Source organism: Sminthopsis crassicaudata, chromosome 3 (genome assembly GCF_048593235.1).
Source record: "Sminthopsis crassicaudata isolate SCR6 chromosome 3, ASM4859323v1, whole genome shotgun sequence".
NCBI classification, from domain to species: domain Eukaryota; kingdom Metazoa; phylum Chordata; class Mammalia; order Dasyuromorphia; family Dasyuridae; genus Sminthopsis; species Sminthopsis crassicaudata.
This window is the reverse complement of record NC_133619.1, coordinates 365,117,840-365,134,107: the sequence shown is the minus strand read 5'-3', so window position 1 is coordinate 365,134,107 and position 16,268 is coordinate 365,117,840. Positions and strand designations below refer to the sequence as shown.

General features: G+C 36.6%; 1 protein-coding gene across 1 annotated transcript in view; it reads right to left on the bottom strand.

The window, feature by feature from the left end:
- SCTR (secretin receptor) overlaps positions 1–16,268 on the bottom strand; it is an 81,894-nt gene that overhangs the window by 1,968 nt on the left and 63,658 nt on the right. Inside the window, exons 6-12 of the mRNA XM_074301822.1 lie at positions 16,016–16,145; positions 14,226–14,379; positions 11,536–11,596; positions 9,497–9,566; positions 6,028–6,119; positions 5,468–5,594; positions 589–630 (exon numbers count right to left, since the gene is read on the bottom strand). Of these exons, the coding sequence (XP_074157923.1) occupies positions 589–630; positions 5,468–5,594; positions 6,028–6,119; positions 9,497–9,566; positions 11,536–11,596; positions 14,226–14,379; positions 16,016–16,145 (676 nt within the window). The remainder of the gene's footprint in view (positions 1–588; positions 631–5,467; positions 5,595–6,027; positions 6,120–9,496; positions 9,567–11,535; positions 11,597–14,225; positions 14,380–16,015; positions 16,146–16,268) is intronic.

Sequence of the window (16,268 nt, the reverse complement as noted above, 5' to 3'; positions counted from 1 at the left end):
CTTAAGTAATTGGTGACTTATTGGTAAACTCTCCTAAACATCTCTCTATTGGAGGGGAGACATTAGTGAGGAGATGGGAGAAATGGCTTTGATTACTGATTCTACAATCAGTACATGCAGACATGAGAAATTTCAGAACCTACTGTAAAGACCTTTAAGAATCTCTAAAATTGAGTGCTATATGACTAGAGTAGTCAGCATAGAGGCAGGGGATTATCCAACATGACCAATTCCTCTGATGCTTTAAGGGATTTAAGGGAATCTGATACTATCTTTTCATGGTTTCTTTCTTCCTAGATTCTTAAATGTCATCTTTTGTAGGAGCCAAAGGGCATAGCCAGATACATCCAAAAGAAGTCAAAGAAGCATTATGTGTGTGCTACACAAAGACTAGAACCAGGCTGGGATTTGGCCTGAACCTGGGCAGACTCTAGGTCTCTTTTCCCCTGTATTTGTCCCAGAGTCTCCTGCCCCTATTAACAACCCATTCCAGATAGCTCCACCCACCAAAGTACTGTAAGTGCCTTTTCTTCTCTGAACTAGAATTTTCCCTTTTTTACTCTTCTCAGTTAGTCTATAAATACCTACCTCCCCATTAAGGAAGCAGTAGAGTACAGCCACCACCAAGCCCTGTCAAGGGAAAGAACCGCAGTATTAGAATGTAGAAAGTTAATTTAACTGGATTAATCTAGAACTCCCTGGTAAATGTGTCTCAGAGCAGAAAAGGCAGATTTCTCTATCATGATACAGTGGAAAGAACATTGTTCTGCCAGGGATCTGGGTCTAACTCCCCCAGGTCTCAGTTTCCTCATCTGTAAAATGAAAGAATTGAACTAGATGGCCTCTTAGATCTACATCTAAAGCTCTACATCTAAAAATCCCATGATTAGCTATACTTTCTAAAGTCCCATTTCCCTTCGTAAGACATGAGGCTTCCCCAGGCAAAAAACACCTAGTACATCAAATTTCTTTGAGAGATAATATGGTTGGTGTCATGCATGGAAAGTCATACTTGGGAGATCTGGGTTCAAATCCTGCCTCCAACACGAACTAGTTGTAGGATCCCCTGGATAAAGTCATTTAACTTTTTAGAGCCTCAGTTTCTTCCTTTCAAAAATAGGAATAATAATAGATGGGATATTTGGATTATTGGGTTTTATCTATATATATATATATGTTTGTGTTCTACACATATATAAATAAGCTTATTTGTGTCAATACCTAAATGTCCCACGAATTATCTTTCCCATTTAAAATATAATTTATTATAATTTTTTTTACAATACTACTGGGACTCAGGGTACTCCCTACTCAGTACATTTTTACATCCACTTTCCCAAATACCTGAAATGCAAAATGTCTCTCCATACTTCTTTTCTTTATTAATCCATGCCCTGTCTTTTCCTTCAAATCCTCACAGTTTTTTTTACAAAGCTTTCTACTGATTTATCACACCTTACAATATCCACTTCTTCCTCATTTGTGTTAAACATCCATCTTCCAGGGAATAGTCTTTTTTGTCTACTGACATTTATTTATTCTCTTTTATTGCATTTGGTCCCCTCTACAATATCTTCCCTCAATGTCCAGCCACTATAGAATACAGAAATCAAACCTGTCCCAAACAGTAAGTGTAAAATCCATGTTGCAGATTGACTCTGTGCTGGCATTCCCAGGGCCAGTCTGTGGCAAAACCTTCTCCTTTTGCTTCCTTTTCTACTTTTAGTGATTCTGATTCTCCAATAGCAGGTGCATAGTGCCTCATATTGCTTCTCAGCTGCCTATTTTCCTCTTAACAATTATAGCCTTTCTTAGATACATAACTCCTCTGCTTAGCACTTCCCACTTAGGATGATAGTCTCAAGACACCCAATTTACAGCTCTCAGCAAGTATGAGTCACCAAATCTGTCAAAACCCAAACGTTACCAACAATCATTTGGAAAATGTCAAATTTTATGAAGACTACAATATTGTGTTCAGAAAAAGATACAACAAAAGGAATAAGTTTAGGCACAGAATTTAAACACACTTATCCTTTGGCCAATGGGCTTTTTGGAAGATCACCCACACTATTTATTTATGAGTACACTGATTTATCCAAACAAATAGCAATAACCATTTCCCTTATTTGTTTCTCTTACTGAAAAAAGCAGCAGATCCTTGTTACCTCAAATCTCTTTGCCTAGTATTCAAGGGTTCCCCATAAACTGTCATCAGATTATCTTTCTAACTTTATCTCATATAATTCCATTCCAACTATATATATCCCAGTCAAACTTGAACTCTTCTAAGTACCTGAAAACACCAATATTCTCCCACCTCCATACCTTTGCTCATGCTGTTCTCTATGCCTAGAATGCCCTCTTTTCTCTTACTTTTTGAATTCCTACTCAATCCAACTCAAATGTCATCTTGTCTCAGAAAATTTCCCCAATCTTCCATGTAACAACCTTTCCTCTGAGATTTGCATAACATGTTATTTTATATCTATTTAATGAGTTTATCATAGAATTATGTTGTAATCCTCCCATTAGACTGTAAGCTCTATGATGGTAGGGATCCTACATTTTGAAACTTTATATCTTCTGTATTCTTCACAGTTCTTTGCAACAGTAGGCACTTAATGTTTAATATTGTTAGGCAGAATACTATTCTTTATGTCTCTTCATTCTGTCTTCCCTCCATTCCCCCCACCCCCACCATTTCTTCTTTCCACAAAACCAACTCTTATCTGTCACAAAGGAAGAAAAGATTTTGTAAATTAATTCACACTAAGGCATTTTGTTAAATAAATTCCACTAGAATTTATATTTTAACAAGAGATGAAGCTAAAACCAAAGAAATGGCTCAGCTGAAATTTGAACATTAGCAACAGGTCAACAATGGAGAAGATATTTAGAGCAAACATTCTTGCTGGTGATTCTTAAATCACCCTTAATAAAGGTAACTTCCTAGTACAAACACATATAAAGCTACACCTGCCTACTACTTCAGTCCCTTATCCCTGGGCCAGGAAATAATGGGAGGCCAGGGCTAGCCAAAAAGTAGACTCCCTTACTTAGCTTTTTCCTAATTTTATAGTCATTCTCAGAAAGAACTGATCTTAAATAAGCAAATTTGAAAGTTCATTTCCTTTCATGTGAGTTGCCAATATATAAAAAAAGTCTTATGAAAAATTCAGAAAGTACTTTTTGTTTTGCCTTTGACAAGTTACATGCATGAAAAGTAGCTGAGTGTACTCAATTTGGACATTCAGATGGACTAACCACAAACCACTGCTTCAGGAAAACAGGAAGTCTCAGTACATGAGGAAATGTGGTGGAAAGAACACTGAGCTGGAAGTTTAGGGACTTGGGTTATCTTCCTCTCTCTTGCCACTGACTATCTCTAGCAGTATGACTTTGGGCACATGATTCCACCTTTCTTCTGTCTTCTTCTTTCTCAGCTGTCAATGAAGTTAATGTCTCTGCCGTACCTACTTCTTCCTGGGATATTACAGTGATCCAAGGAGACAATAGATAACAGCATTTTGCATAGAAGTACTTTGGAATAGTAAAGAGCATTAGGCAATATAATTTGTTTCTTTTCATGATACAAAGTTCTTAGCGAATTCCATGAGTCCTACAATGGGGCACAGTAGAAGCACAGTAGCCTAAAGTCTTTTATTTGTCTTTGCAAACAAGGTAGGAGAAAGTAGGTATGGAATCTTAACAAGAGTAGGGTTGGCCTTTGGGCCACTAAAATTTTGAGATTATTGATAGTTCTTATATTCCAGCAATTGGAAACTATTGAGTTTAGTAATTATAAAACTATTGGTTAAAATACTGTTAAGTTTAAAATAGTAGTCCTTTTGATAAAAAATGTTATTTACCTCCAGAGAAAAAACTGATAAAATCTGAATGTAGATTGAAGTGCACTATTTTTCATTTTCATTATTTTTTTCTTGATTTGTGTCTTCTTTTACAAGATGACAACTCTGGAAATGTTTTGCATGATTGTACATGTATAAATTATATCAAATTGCTTAATGTTTCAGGAGGGGGTGAGGAAGGAGAGATAATATTTAGAACTCAGAATTTAAAAAAATTGATGTTAAAATAGTTTTGACATGTTATTAGGGAAAATAAAATATTAAAATAAAAAAATCTAGGTCTGATAATAATAAATCATAAAAAATTTGCCTTTATTTGTACTTGGAAAAAAATCTTCTTAAAAAGGAAAAAAATTAGTGGTTCTTTCTCTTTAGTACTAACCTACTCCTTGGTAAGTACCTTCCCAGCACTGATCTAATTTTGTCCTTTGTTTCCTCTACATGCCATTCCTATGGGGGATGTGTGCTCCAAGGTCTCTTCCTTACCATCAATATTGAATTTGTTATTAAAGCTGATTTAAGGTTGCATTTTATTCTTCTTGTCCTAGATGCCAAGAATGCTAATCAGTACTCTGGATAGGTGCTATTGGCCCATTTCTGTTTGAGTGACACAGAGAATGCTGATCAGAGAGAAATCTGTCCTTCCAACCCAAATATACTTTCAAGGATATTTAGAATCATAGAATCCTAGATTTAGAGCTGGAAGAAATCATAAAGGTTTTCTAGTTCATACCTCATTTCATAGATGAAGAAACTGAGATTTGACAAAGTCACAATTTGAATTCATTTACTTTAACTACAAATCTAGCAGTCTTTCCACTGTATTATGATTACTTTCTATCAGGAACTAGGAAACGGTAAAAGCTGGATTTCAACATCATGATTTTGACCTTAATAAGACTCTCCAGAATTCTAGATTATCTGTCAAGTATATTAGCACAAATATCTATTATTTTACTTCTACTCCCATGCACTAGTTTTATTACAGCAGACATGAAGAGTATCCTTTACATCCCTAATCTGTAGTTCCAATTATAGGATATTCTGAAGTAAATAAAAAATAACTGTGCCTCATCTATAGAAAGAATTTTACAGATATTATTTTTCTATTACTTACAACATCTCCCTAAAGAAGGAGGAGGATCTTTATCCTATCAAGGTAGATAAGTTGTCCAAGGCCATATAGTGAGTGCATCCAAGATTCAGTCCTAGCTCTTATTGTTGAGAGTTCAGTGCCCTACTCAGTGAGCTAGCCATCAAACCAAGCCACATCCTGGAAATTCTTACAAAGACTCTTGCTTGTCACTGTGCTGTTATTTTCCCTCTTAAGCTAAGGGGATCTATGAACTTGATTTTTTAAAAAAAAGAATGTATTTTGATAACTATTTTTAATTGCTTTCCATTATAATTATATGGATTTTACTTTGTGCATTTAAGAAAGGATACATTAGAATAAAGGATCCCTCAAACACACACACACACACACACACACACACACACACACACACACACACACACACAGAGTTAAGACCCCTGTTCTAAGGGGAAATAAATCTTTCTCTTACAGCTTAAAATTCACATTCTCTGAAAATTACCTGAAATGAGCCAAGTGCCAACTCAAAAAACAGTTTTATCTCCATGGTATCTTCAGGGGAAAGAGCAAAGATGATATAGTGTATCCCAAAGAGGGGGATCAGCAGAAGGGTAGACTTGGCCAGTCGCCTGTGGATAGACATTGAAGAACTTAAGAACAAGATGTAACCCCTTTAAGGCCCAGATCAATCCCACGTACTCCAGGAGGTCTTCCTTGAGTGTGCATATAAGAGAGAGGGAAAGGAAGAGATAGGAGAGGAAGAAAGAAAGGAGGGAAAAAGAGGGGGAGGGAAGAAAGAAAGAAGAGAGTATATAAAAAAAGAGAGTATATATGTGTATGTGTTTGTGAGTAAGAGATTGATGATGGTGGCAATGATACAATTATTGATACAATGATACAGCTTACAGTCTGTAAGCTTTTCTTTTAAGACTATACGTTTTTTGAGTGTTGGAATCATGATCTTTATTTCCCTCTTATCCCCTCACAGCATGGAGCACAGAATTGAGAACAGAATGATGCATATCCATTAGCATTAAGTCTGACAATAAGAGCTTCACTTACTTGTAATGGTTCATGTCATTTCCTCTCATTTCTGGGGTTTTGAGCTTTTTCATTAAAATCCTTAGAATATTCACAAAAAGGATGAAGTTAACCTGTAATAGTGACAAAGGTCAGTGTGGACACTCAGATGTTGGTCTTCTACCACCTTTTATATGGCTAGTCTACCTTTCTAATTCCTACAAGGGCAGTGTAATATAATAGATTGAGTTTCATGAAGATCTGAAAGGAAATTTCTCATTCTGATATTTATGTACTAGCTAAATAACCATAGGCAAGTTAAAAGATCATTGATTTATAATTTAGATCATAGAATTTCTGGAAGAAAACTTAGAGGCTGTTAAATCCAACTTCTTCATCCTGCCTAAGTTTTACAGTTTGTAAAACTTTCCTTTGTCCTTTCCTCTACAATTATTAATAAGAAAATCTAAAAGAAAATTGTGTGTTTATTATTGAGATAGCATGGCAGATTAAGGATAGGTGGAATAGTAGAAAAAATTCTGGATTTGGAATCAAGGAGACCTGTATTCAAAACCTGACTTTGTCATGTACTAATTATGTGACTTTGGACAATATACTTGACCTTGATGGGTCTTAATTTCCTCACTTGTAAAATGAGTGGGTTGGGTAAGATGAATGCTAAGGTTCATTTTTAAACTCTAATATCAGAGCTAAATCTTTGGTATTAAGTTGAAGGTTGCATTTTCTTTCTCCTGAGTGAAAGGAATTCAGGGGAAAGAAAGGTAATAACAGTGATATGAAGGGTATACCTGAATGTCCTTCCCTGGAATGTGGAAGACAGAAGTCAGCAGAACTGGTTGGGGCCTAAGTATGTCTATCTCAAGGTTCTGCTTACTACTTATCTCATGGCAAGCCTAATGATTCCATACTTTACCACAAATTATCAGCAAGAACAAAAAATACAATACCAACAAGTGTCTCAAAAGACTTACAGCAGCTTTAAATTGTCAAAGCTTAACCTATTTGAAAATAGCTTAAAACACTTAATCCTTAATGTATTTAAACTTATCCATAGTAAGTTATTAAAGCTTAGAACTGAACTAAGACTTTTGAGACACCGTGTAAGGCAATAATGACTAGCATTTCTATTGGAGAGGGGAAAAAACCCAAGCATTTATTAGGCACCTACTATGTACCAGGCCCTGTGTACTTATACTATTACAATTTTTATCTCAGTTGATCCTTACAGCTTTAGGAGGTGGTTATTATTATTATCATCCCATTTTACAGATAAGGAAGCTAAAACAGACAGTGGGCAAGTGTCTTGCCAAGGGCCACACATCTAGGAGGTTTCTCAGATTTGAACTCAGGTCTGAAAAACTATTATTATTGTACTAACTATTATCCTCATTTTAAAAGTGAGAAACTGAAGCTCATATAGATAGGTTCATACAACTTTACAAATATTATCCCCATTTTATAGATGAAAAAACTGACTCAAATAGGTTCATACAACTAATTGGTTAACCCATAGCTAGTATTAGAACTCATGTTAGTTCCAATGCTCTTTCCATATCACAAGCCTTTAAAAGCCAAAGAATTTTCAAGCAGAGAAGCAGAATTCAGTAAGACAGGCCTCTGACTCCAAGTACAACTGTTTTTCCCCTGTTCTACCAAACCTATTCTGCCCTACTATCTTAAGGATAGACAGCATATAGAGAGTACTTCAAGGTTTGCAAAGAGCTTAAAAAATACTTAGTCATGTCTGGAATAAACACACAATCATCTTTTAGGTTTCCTAAGAGGATTTCTTTCTGGTAATTGTAGAGGAAAAGAAAAGGTAAAGTTACAAAATTATAAGATGTCTTTTAAAAGATAACCAAGATTTTCCTTGAAAAAACCAGATGGAACTAGTCTTAGCTTCCCAAAGACATTCACTGACCTCTTTAATCTTATTTCTCCTATGACTCAGCCTAGCCAAAGTTTTTTTTTTTCCTTTGTAATATCTTTTTTTAAAAAAATTATAGCTGTTTATTTACAAGATATATGCATAAGTAATTTTTCAGCATTGACAATTGCAAAACCCTCTGTTCCAACTTTTCCCTCCCACTCCCCACCCCTTCCCCCTCATGGCTGGTTGACCAATACATGTTAAATATGTTAAAGTATACATTAAATACAATATATGTATACTTGTACATACAGTTATTTTGCTGTACAAAAAGAACCAGACTTTGAAATAGTGTACAATTAGCCTGTGAAGGAAATAAAAAATGCAGACCGACAAAAATAGAGGGATTGGGAATTCTATGTAGTGGTTCGTAATCAATTCCCAGACTTCTTTCGCTGGGTGTAGCTGGTTCAGTTCATTACTGCTCTATTGGAATTGATTTGGTTCATCTTATTGTTGAAGATGGCCATGTCCATCAAAACTGATCATCACATAATATTGTTGCTGAACTATGTAACAATCTCCTGGTCCTGCTCATTTCACTCAGCAACAGTTATGTAAGTCTCTCCAGGCCTTTCTGAAATCATTCTGAAATCATATACCACAATTTATTCAGCCATTCTCCAATTGATGGGCATCCACTTAGTTTCCAGGTTCTGGCCACTACAAAGAGGGCTGCCACAATCATTCTTGCATATACGGGTCCCTTTCCCTTCTCTAAAATCTCTTTGGGATATAAGCCCAGTAGTAATGCTGCTGGATCAAAGGGTATGCACAGTTTGATAACTTTTTGAGCTTAGTTCCAAATCATTCTCCAGAAAGTTAGCCAAAGTTTTTTTTTACTGGTCCCTTTGGATGATAGAGGGGCTCCCTTCATGGATTTCATTCCTCTTTTCCAGGAGGAACTGCTTCCTCCTGAATCAGTTTCTTCCATGTGTCTTTGCTCAGGAAGTCATTTCTCTTCAAGAAACACATGCAAGCTTAATCATCAATGCTCCTTTCAATATCAAAAGTAATATGTTAAAAGCCATAGTTAATTCTCTTTCTAAATATTCATAAAGAATATTTAACCAAATGTATTCTGCCTTCAGCAACTACAGAGATTATATCTATTCCTTCTTCCATATGAAAACCTTCAAAGAACTAATGATGATATCATGGCTCCAAGTCTTCTTTATTTGAAGCTAAATATCCCCTGATTCCTTATGACATAATTTTTGGACCCCTTACTATTCCTAGTGTCCTGTCTCTGGGCAGGCTCCAGGTCATCAATGACCTTCTTAAGATATGGTGTCAAGCACAAAATGTAACACTATTATGAAGGCTAATCTTGCTAAACTTCCACCTGGCTCCCTAATTCAAACTTTCAATAACTTCACAGCATTTAAAAGGTGTCTTGACTAGACTAGAACCATTCTGCATAAGAATAATCCTTTTTCTACATAACAGTCCTCTAAACACTTCCACCATTTCAGTCAACCTAGACAGCCTGAGGGATTTACCCCAGTATCCTGGGCCACCTCATTCCAAAATCCGACTCCAGGAAGGAAGACAACTCACCAGGATGGAGATAATCACAGGTCCTCGAATGATCCACCAGATGAATGGGTTGGCATTAATGTCCCAGCACCTAAAGGAATCACAGTTGAAGTTGATAAAGGTTGTTGTTATTGTGCTCATTTCTGGGTAAAACAGATATGGAAAGAATAACCTTCACAGAATTATAGATCTAGAATTGGAAGGCATTTATATATGGATTAAAAGGCATCTAATCCAATCTCCTCATTGTATAGTTGAGGGAACTAATATTTGGGAAAATTGATTAATTAGTCATATTGGCTAGAGCCAGAAAGAAGGAAACAAGGGAGGGAGAGAGGGAAGAAACAAGGAAGGAGGGGAGGGGGAGACAGGAAGGAAAGAAGGATTTATTAAGCATCCATTATGTGCCAGGCACTCTGCTAAGCACTTTACAAATTTTATCTCATTTGATCTTCACAACAACCTGGAGATAGGTACCATTTTACAGTTGAGGAAATTGAGGCAGACAAGTTAAGTGATTTGTTCAGGGTCACCCATATGTTAAATTTCTGAGGCTGGATTTGAACTTAAATGTCCCTGATTCCAGGTCCAACATTCTAGCCACTGTGCTAGCTAGCTACAAATTCATCAGTTTTTACTTTACACAATGCTGTTTTCCCCAAATTGTTCCTCCATACCAGATATGGAACATTTCTGTGGCCCTGAAACTTTGTGAAGCTGTCTGAACTGGAAACTGTGGAATAAGTCTGGCAATACCCCAACATTGAGCTACTCAGCTTGTTCTTGTGGGCACTGGGAGCTTTCCAGCTGAAGAAACTAGAGATTAGGTTGAAAAGCAAGAAGTATGGTTGAGGGGATGAAATGCTGGACTTGGAGTCAGGAGGTCTGGATTCCAGTCTCATCTCTGACACAATAACTTAATTTTTCTCAGCTTCTCTTTCCTTATTTGTAAAATGGGGATAATAAGTACACCTAGCTCAGGGTGTTTGAGGATGCAATAAGATACACAATCATCTTTTATTTTTTTTTTAATTATATGTCATGAAAATGCTTTAGTCCATAATTTAAAACTAAATAAATGAAAAATAAACAAACATTTGACCTTAACCCATCTGACCTCAGTAAGTGCAGGAACTTCTTGGCTCTAACTCTCTCCTGTTCTCTGAACCAGGGTAGATTCCATGGGACCCCAAGAACCTGGATCAGTTACAGCCTTTGATAGGTCCCAGAAAAACCATTTACTGGATTTCAGTGATGGAGACAGACATTCAATATTTCTCCTCAACAGATGTTCTCAAACTTTCTAATCACACAATCCCCTTTACTCCTCTCTCACTTTCCCTTGCCACCCTCTCAGATTGTCTCACATCCCCCCCCCCTTCCCTGCCACTCATCCAACATCCCAAAAGAGTCCAAGGTTGGTCATTCAGTCACTGCCACTAACAAAATAACTGTGCCAACTGTGATCTCCCTCATGGCATCACAAGAATGTTAAAAGCCTAGATGGGGAGGGAGGGATGTTGAGCGAGGACTCAGGAGGAGATGGAAAAAAACTAGCCTTTAGCTTTTAATAAACTATAGTCAAGCAAAAAATATTAGTTACAAGAGGTTTTTCTTTTTCCTTCTTCCAGTGGGTGGAAGGGAGAGAAAATAAACATTTGTTCATTGAAAAATAAAGTAGGAATAATAAAAGAAAATCACTGAATGATTATTGAAGTTCTGGAACCCTGGTTTCCCTCTGGTATTGAAGCATATTTTAAAGATCAGCTAAGAAGTGAGATAATGAAAAAAAGCCCAGAAAATGAAGGAAAGTGGTCAAGTCTATTCATAGCTGTTAGCACTTCCAAAAAAGTATTTTGAGTTTCACAACTTAGGTTTCCAAGGACACATTGGAGTCCTCCTAACTCCTGACATCCTCCTCCCTTCTCCCTCCACCCCAGTTTGAGAAATATGGCTCTCCTTTGAAGCACCCATAAAGTCTCCTTTGCGAATGCCAAAACACTGAGTAGTAGAAAGTATGACTCTTTTACTGCTTTTCTTAAACATGCCTGATAGCTTACCCATTGTTTTCCAGAAAATGTCGAGTGATTGCCCATGATGTAGCAAAAACTGCTGGGGACCCTGGAAGTTAAAAAAAAAAAAAAAAGACTCTTTTTTCAATGTTCTTGAAGTGAACAGATCAATCAGTTCCCTCATGTGTATCTATAATTTTGTTTGTATCTCCATAATCAACTCTTTTGCATCTTCTGGTGACCTCAAAGCAAATTATTTAATAAATTATTGATCTATCCTAATAGCTTGACTGAGGAGGATCTACCCTCCCGTTATAGCTTGCCTACAGCCAAGAGTTCTTTCTGAATCTCGGTCAGTCCTAGGAGGATACTGAGTGTCTGACCAGAGTAAGAACTTAATAAAATCTTACTGATTGGTTGATAGATATTTGATAAAGGAAGAGGTTTGGGGCCCCTAGAACAATGAGGATTTCTCTATTAAGGGTGGATGGAGGGGAAAACCATTTAGTAGTCAGAGCTTGCCATTAAGGCCAAAGTTACTGACCATACACATACACACACATATATGTATATGTATATATATATATATATATACACACACATATATGTATATGTATATATATATATACACACACACACATTACATATGTGTGTGTGTGTGTATAAAACTAAATTTAATCCGATGCCCTCACTTTATGACTAAATAAAACTGATACCAGCTCTGTTAAATGATTTTCCCAGGGTTACATAGGAGTAAATTGTAGAGCCAAAATTAAAACCCAGATCTTTGGAATCCAATCCAGCATTCTTCCCACTATTTAAAGTTAACTCCCTTAGGTTTGATCCCCATAGGGACCACAAAACTCTGAACGGATCATAAATCCTGAGTTGGAAGGGATCAGAAGCCATGTAGTCCAATCTCTTCATTTTAATAAATGAGAAAACTGAGGCCAGAAAGGAAATAATTAGCCCAAATTCATCATGGTAATAATCCTCAAAGGTGGCTTGAAAGGCGGCATTTCAACCCAAGGCTTCTGACTCCAGAGCCAGCTCTCCACTACATCAGGCTGCTTTTCTACTGTCACAGATAAATTATACTTTCCACATTCCTTCTCCTACCCCCATAAACTCCAACTCCCAGTCTTAGACAACTATTCTGAATAGAAATCTAGGAGTTTGGGGGAAAGAAAATTGTACACCTGGTCACAGCTTCTTCCTCATGCATAAAAACAACTGGATATCAGAACTAGCAACTGAGTGATAGGATCATAGGTTGTAATACTTAGATTATAACTTCTCTGTCTTACTTCTCTACCGTGCCCAAGCAAAACTTCTCTACCCCATCCTGTTTTCAGCATCTTATTATATTTTGTCTTCCCTCATTAGATTGTAAACTTCTTGAGGATAAAAATTACCTTTCTTTTAAATTTTTAAAAATATTTGCATCCCTAGAGTTTAGAACAATGCCTGGCACATAGCAATGTTATTTATTCAATAAATAACAGCTTATTGAATTGGATTGAATTTATCATAATATTAATCCTTTGGAATAATATGGAGCTTTTTATTTTTAGAAGCATATTTGTATTTCATGTGAATAATTTTATTGTTGTTCAGTCATGTCTGACTGAGCCCATTTGGGGTTTTCTTGGCAGGGATACTCAAGTGGTTTGCTGTTTCCTTCTCCAGCTTGTTTTACATAGGAGGAAACTGAGGCCCAAGGACATAGTTAGTAAATACCTGAAGCCAGATTTTAACTCATGAAAAGGAGCTTTTTGACTCCGGCCTGGCACTCTGTACACTATGGCACCTAGCTGCCTATTTCTTCCTCTAAACAACCATGTGAGACAAGTAATGTCTTATTTTTTTTGCATGTTGTTTCTCCCAATGATAATCTGAGCTCCCTGAGGATAGAAACTGTCTTATGCCTTTCTTTGTATTCACACTGCTAAGCATAGTGCCTGGCACATAGTAGGCACTCAATAAATGCTTAATAAATGATTATATCATTATATTATTCCTCCACATACTCTATATTCCAAACAAACTAGATTCCTTGTCGTCCTTATACATTTTTTTCTGTCTGCATGATTTCATATCTCTTGGATGTGAAATCCACTCTTTGGATGTTGAATCTCTCCTGGTTCTTTAAAGTTCAATTCAAATGCCATCTCTTCCAATAAGTCTTCCTTGACCCTTCCAAATCAGTAATAACCATCCCTGTCACAAACCTCACTTTGTCCCTCCCTTATTTATTGATTGTCCATTATTTTGTATTGTAGTCATCTATGAATATGTCTATTTCCCCACTAGAAAATAATTCCATGAAGGAAGTGATGATGTCCTAGCTAAACATTGCATCTTTTCCAGCATCTTTTAAACCATTTTGTCCATAGACCATGTTAATAAACATTTACTGAATTTAGAATTTCATTAAAATTTAGATGAAAATTTTACATGAAGAATAGTGAGAATATGGGTGAGAAAGCTAGCTGGAACTGACTTTGAATGTCAAGAAGAAGAGTTATAAAATCTCTGAGCTAAAATAGGCCTGAGAGATCACCTCATTCAATCCCCTCAGAGGGAAACTGAGGACCAAAGACATTATTTGGCTTCCTAAGGTCACATAAGTGCTTGGTCAAAGAGTTGAGATTAGAGCCCGGATTTCCTAACTTCTAGTCCAGTGCTGTTTTCATTAAACCACCCAGCTGACATTTTATTGTTGTAGGGAAACATACCCCATCCAAAGATGATAAAGTACTGGAAAACCTTCTTTTCTGAGAAGAAGGAAACGACCAGAAGGGTATGCAGATAGAGACCTTCTATCAGCAGCCAGCTGTAATTGGTCAAGATGCAGTATTGAAAGAAGACCATAAGGGTTTTACAGCCAACCTGAGGAGACAGAAAGACAAGTTGAATCATAACCAAGTGAAAGTAATCATGGAAGAGATGTTAGTACAGAGATGGGGTGGAGGTCTAGGACACAACTATAGATAGAGGATAGGTCTCTTCTGGACCTTATCTTCTCTTCTGTCAAATTCTCCTTGGTGGAAAGATCAGAGTAGAAAAGACCTTTGGAGTGTAGACTTCCCTAGGAAACAAAATTCAGACTCCAATAACCCCATTGTCAGACCAAGAATTGTATACAGAAGCTCGGTAGCTACAGAGGGAGAGTTAGAAGATTAAAAGAAAGAACTGAAGGGAAATCTGAGAAAGATTAAAGGAAATGCTGATTTGGTTTAGGGATGATCAATTCCAATTTGGTCACTGCAGATGCAGAAAATGCAAGATCCTCCTGGAAGGGAAGAGTGATTAGGCCAAATTCTCACAGGTAAGGACGTATCAATTCAGTGTTTTTTCCTCTATCATTCTAAGTGACTTTTGCTCAGGTAATTCTAGTTGAAAGGGACACACATCCCTGACTTGAGGGGTGTTCCCTGAAAGGCCAATCCTTGTCCTCAAAGAACTGCTAGCCCCAGAGAGGCCTCAGAACGAGAACACATGAAAAGAACTAACAAGAAAAATAAAGAGATGAGTTTAGATTCTGTTGCTTTATACAATAAATTATATGGACATATGATCAATGTTGGAGGGGAAAAAAGAGTAAAGGATGGGATCAAGAGTACATTTTGAAAACCTTCTCAAAAACAATCAAAAAGCCTTGAGGCAATCAGTATTTTCTTTCAAGTTTTCTCTGAAAATTGTTAATAATAAACTTTGAAATGTCAGTGTTGGCATTAGAAACTCTAGAATTGTCTTTGTAAGACTGAGAAAAATAATATTTATACCCATTATTTACATTTAAGTATCACTTAAAGCAAGTGCTTTATATAATCTTATTTTGTAAAGGAAAATAGGCGAAGGATCAAGAAAATTTGCAACAAAACGGAAAGAAGAGTTGGTTCTCATGAACTTGAACCTGGGTCAGTGGGTTTGAAAGACAGAGCACTAATAGTTATTCCACATGCCCTTAGGCAATTCTTTACCAACTAAACAGTGTTTAGTTTAGTAGGAAGGGAGCAGAATATTCCATGATAAGTGGATTTGAATAGTAAAATATAGATTTTTGGGAATTTGGCAAAATATGCCATTTTGATACAGTAAAATAAAAAAAAAAATTAATTTAAAAAAAAAAAAAAAAAAAGCAAAGGCCAGGAAGATGAGATTAACTGAGGAAGAGGAATTAGTAGATGATGAAATTATCTTTGCTTCTATTCCATATTTTGGTCTTGTAGGCCAGAGGTATCAAACATACTATTCTTGGGCCACACCTAACACTTCTGAGTATAGCCCAAACCAGAAAATATTTAACAAAATAAATAAAAATACAACAAAACATTATATTAATATGTAGTTTTCTAAGTCAATCCTTCAGGGGTCCTTATATACATTATATACATAATTTAGTAGCCCTCCTTCTAGCTGAGTTTGACACCACTGATATAGGCCTCTGCCCCTTTCAGGGACCAGCATTGTAAAAACAACTCAGTCCTTCTTTCAGTTACAACCCAAATTTCCATTGGTTTACCAGATGGTCATCACAGTGGCCAACATCATTGGAGAATAGCACTGCATCTTTGATGAAGATGGACAAAGCCCTCAGGATGAAGGATACAAACAGGTGCATATGGATGTAGTTCCGGGTACAGTGGAGTTTCCTGTGATAAAGGAAATCATATCTTAGAGATAAAAAGAAACCTTATTTTACAGAGGAGGAAATGAGGTCCAAAGAGGGGTAATCATTTGCCTAAAGTCAAGGAACTACTTAGTGGAAGAACCAT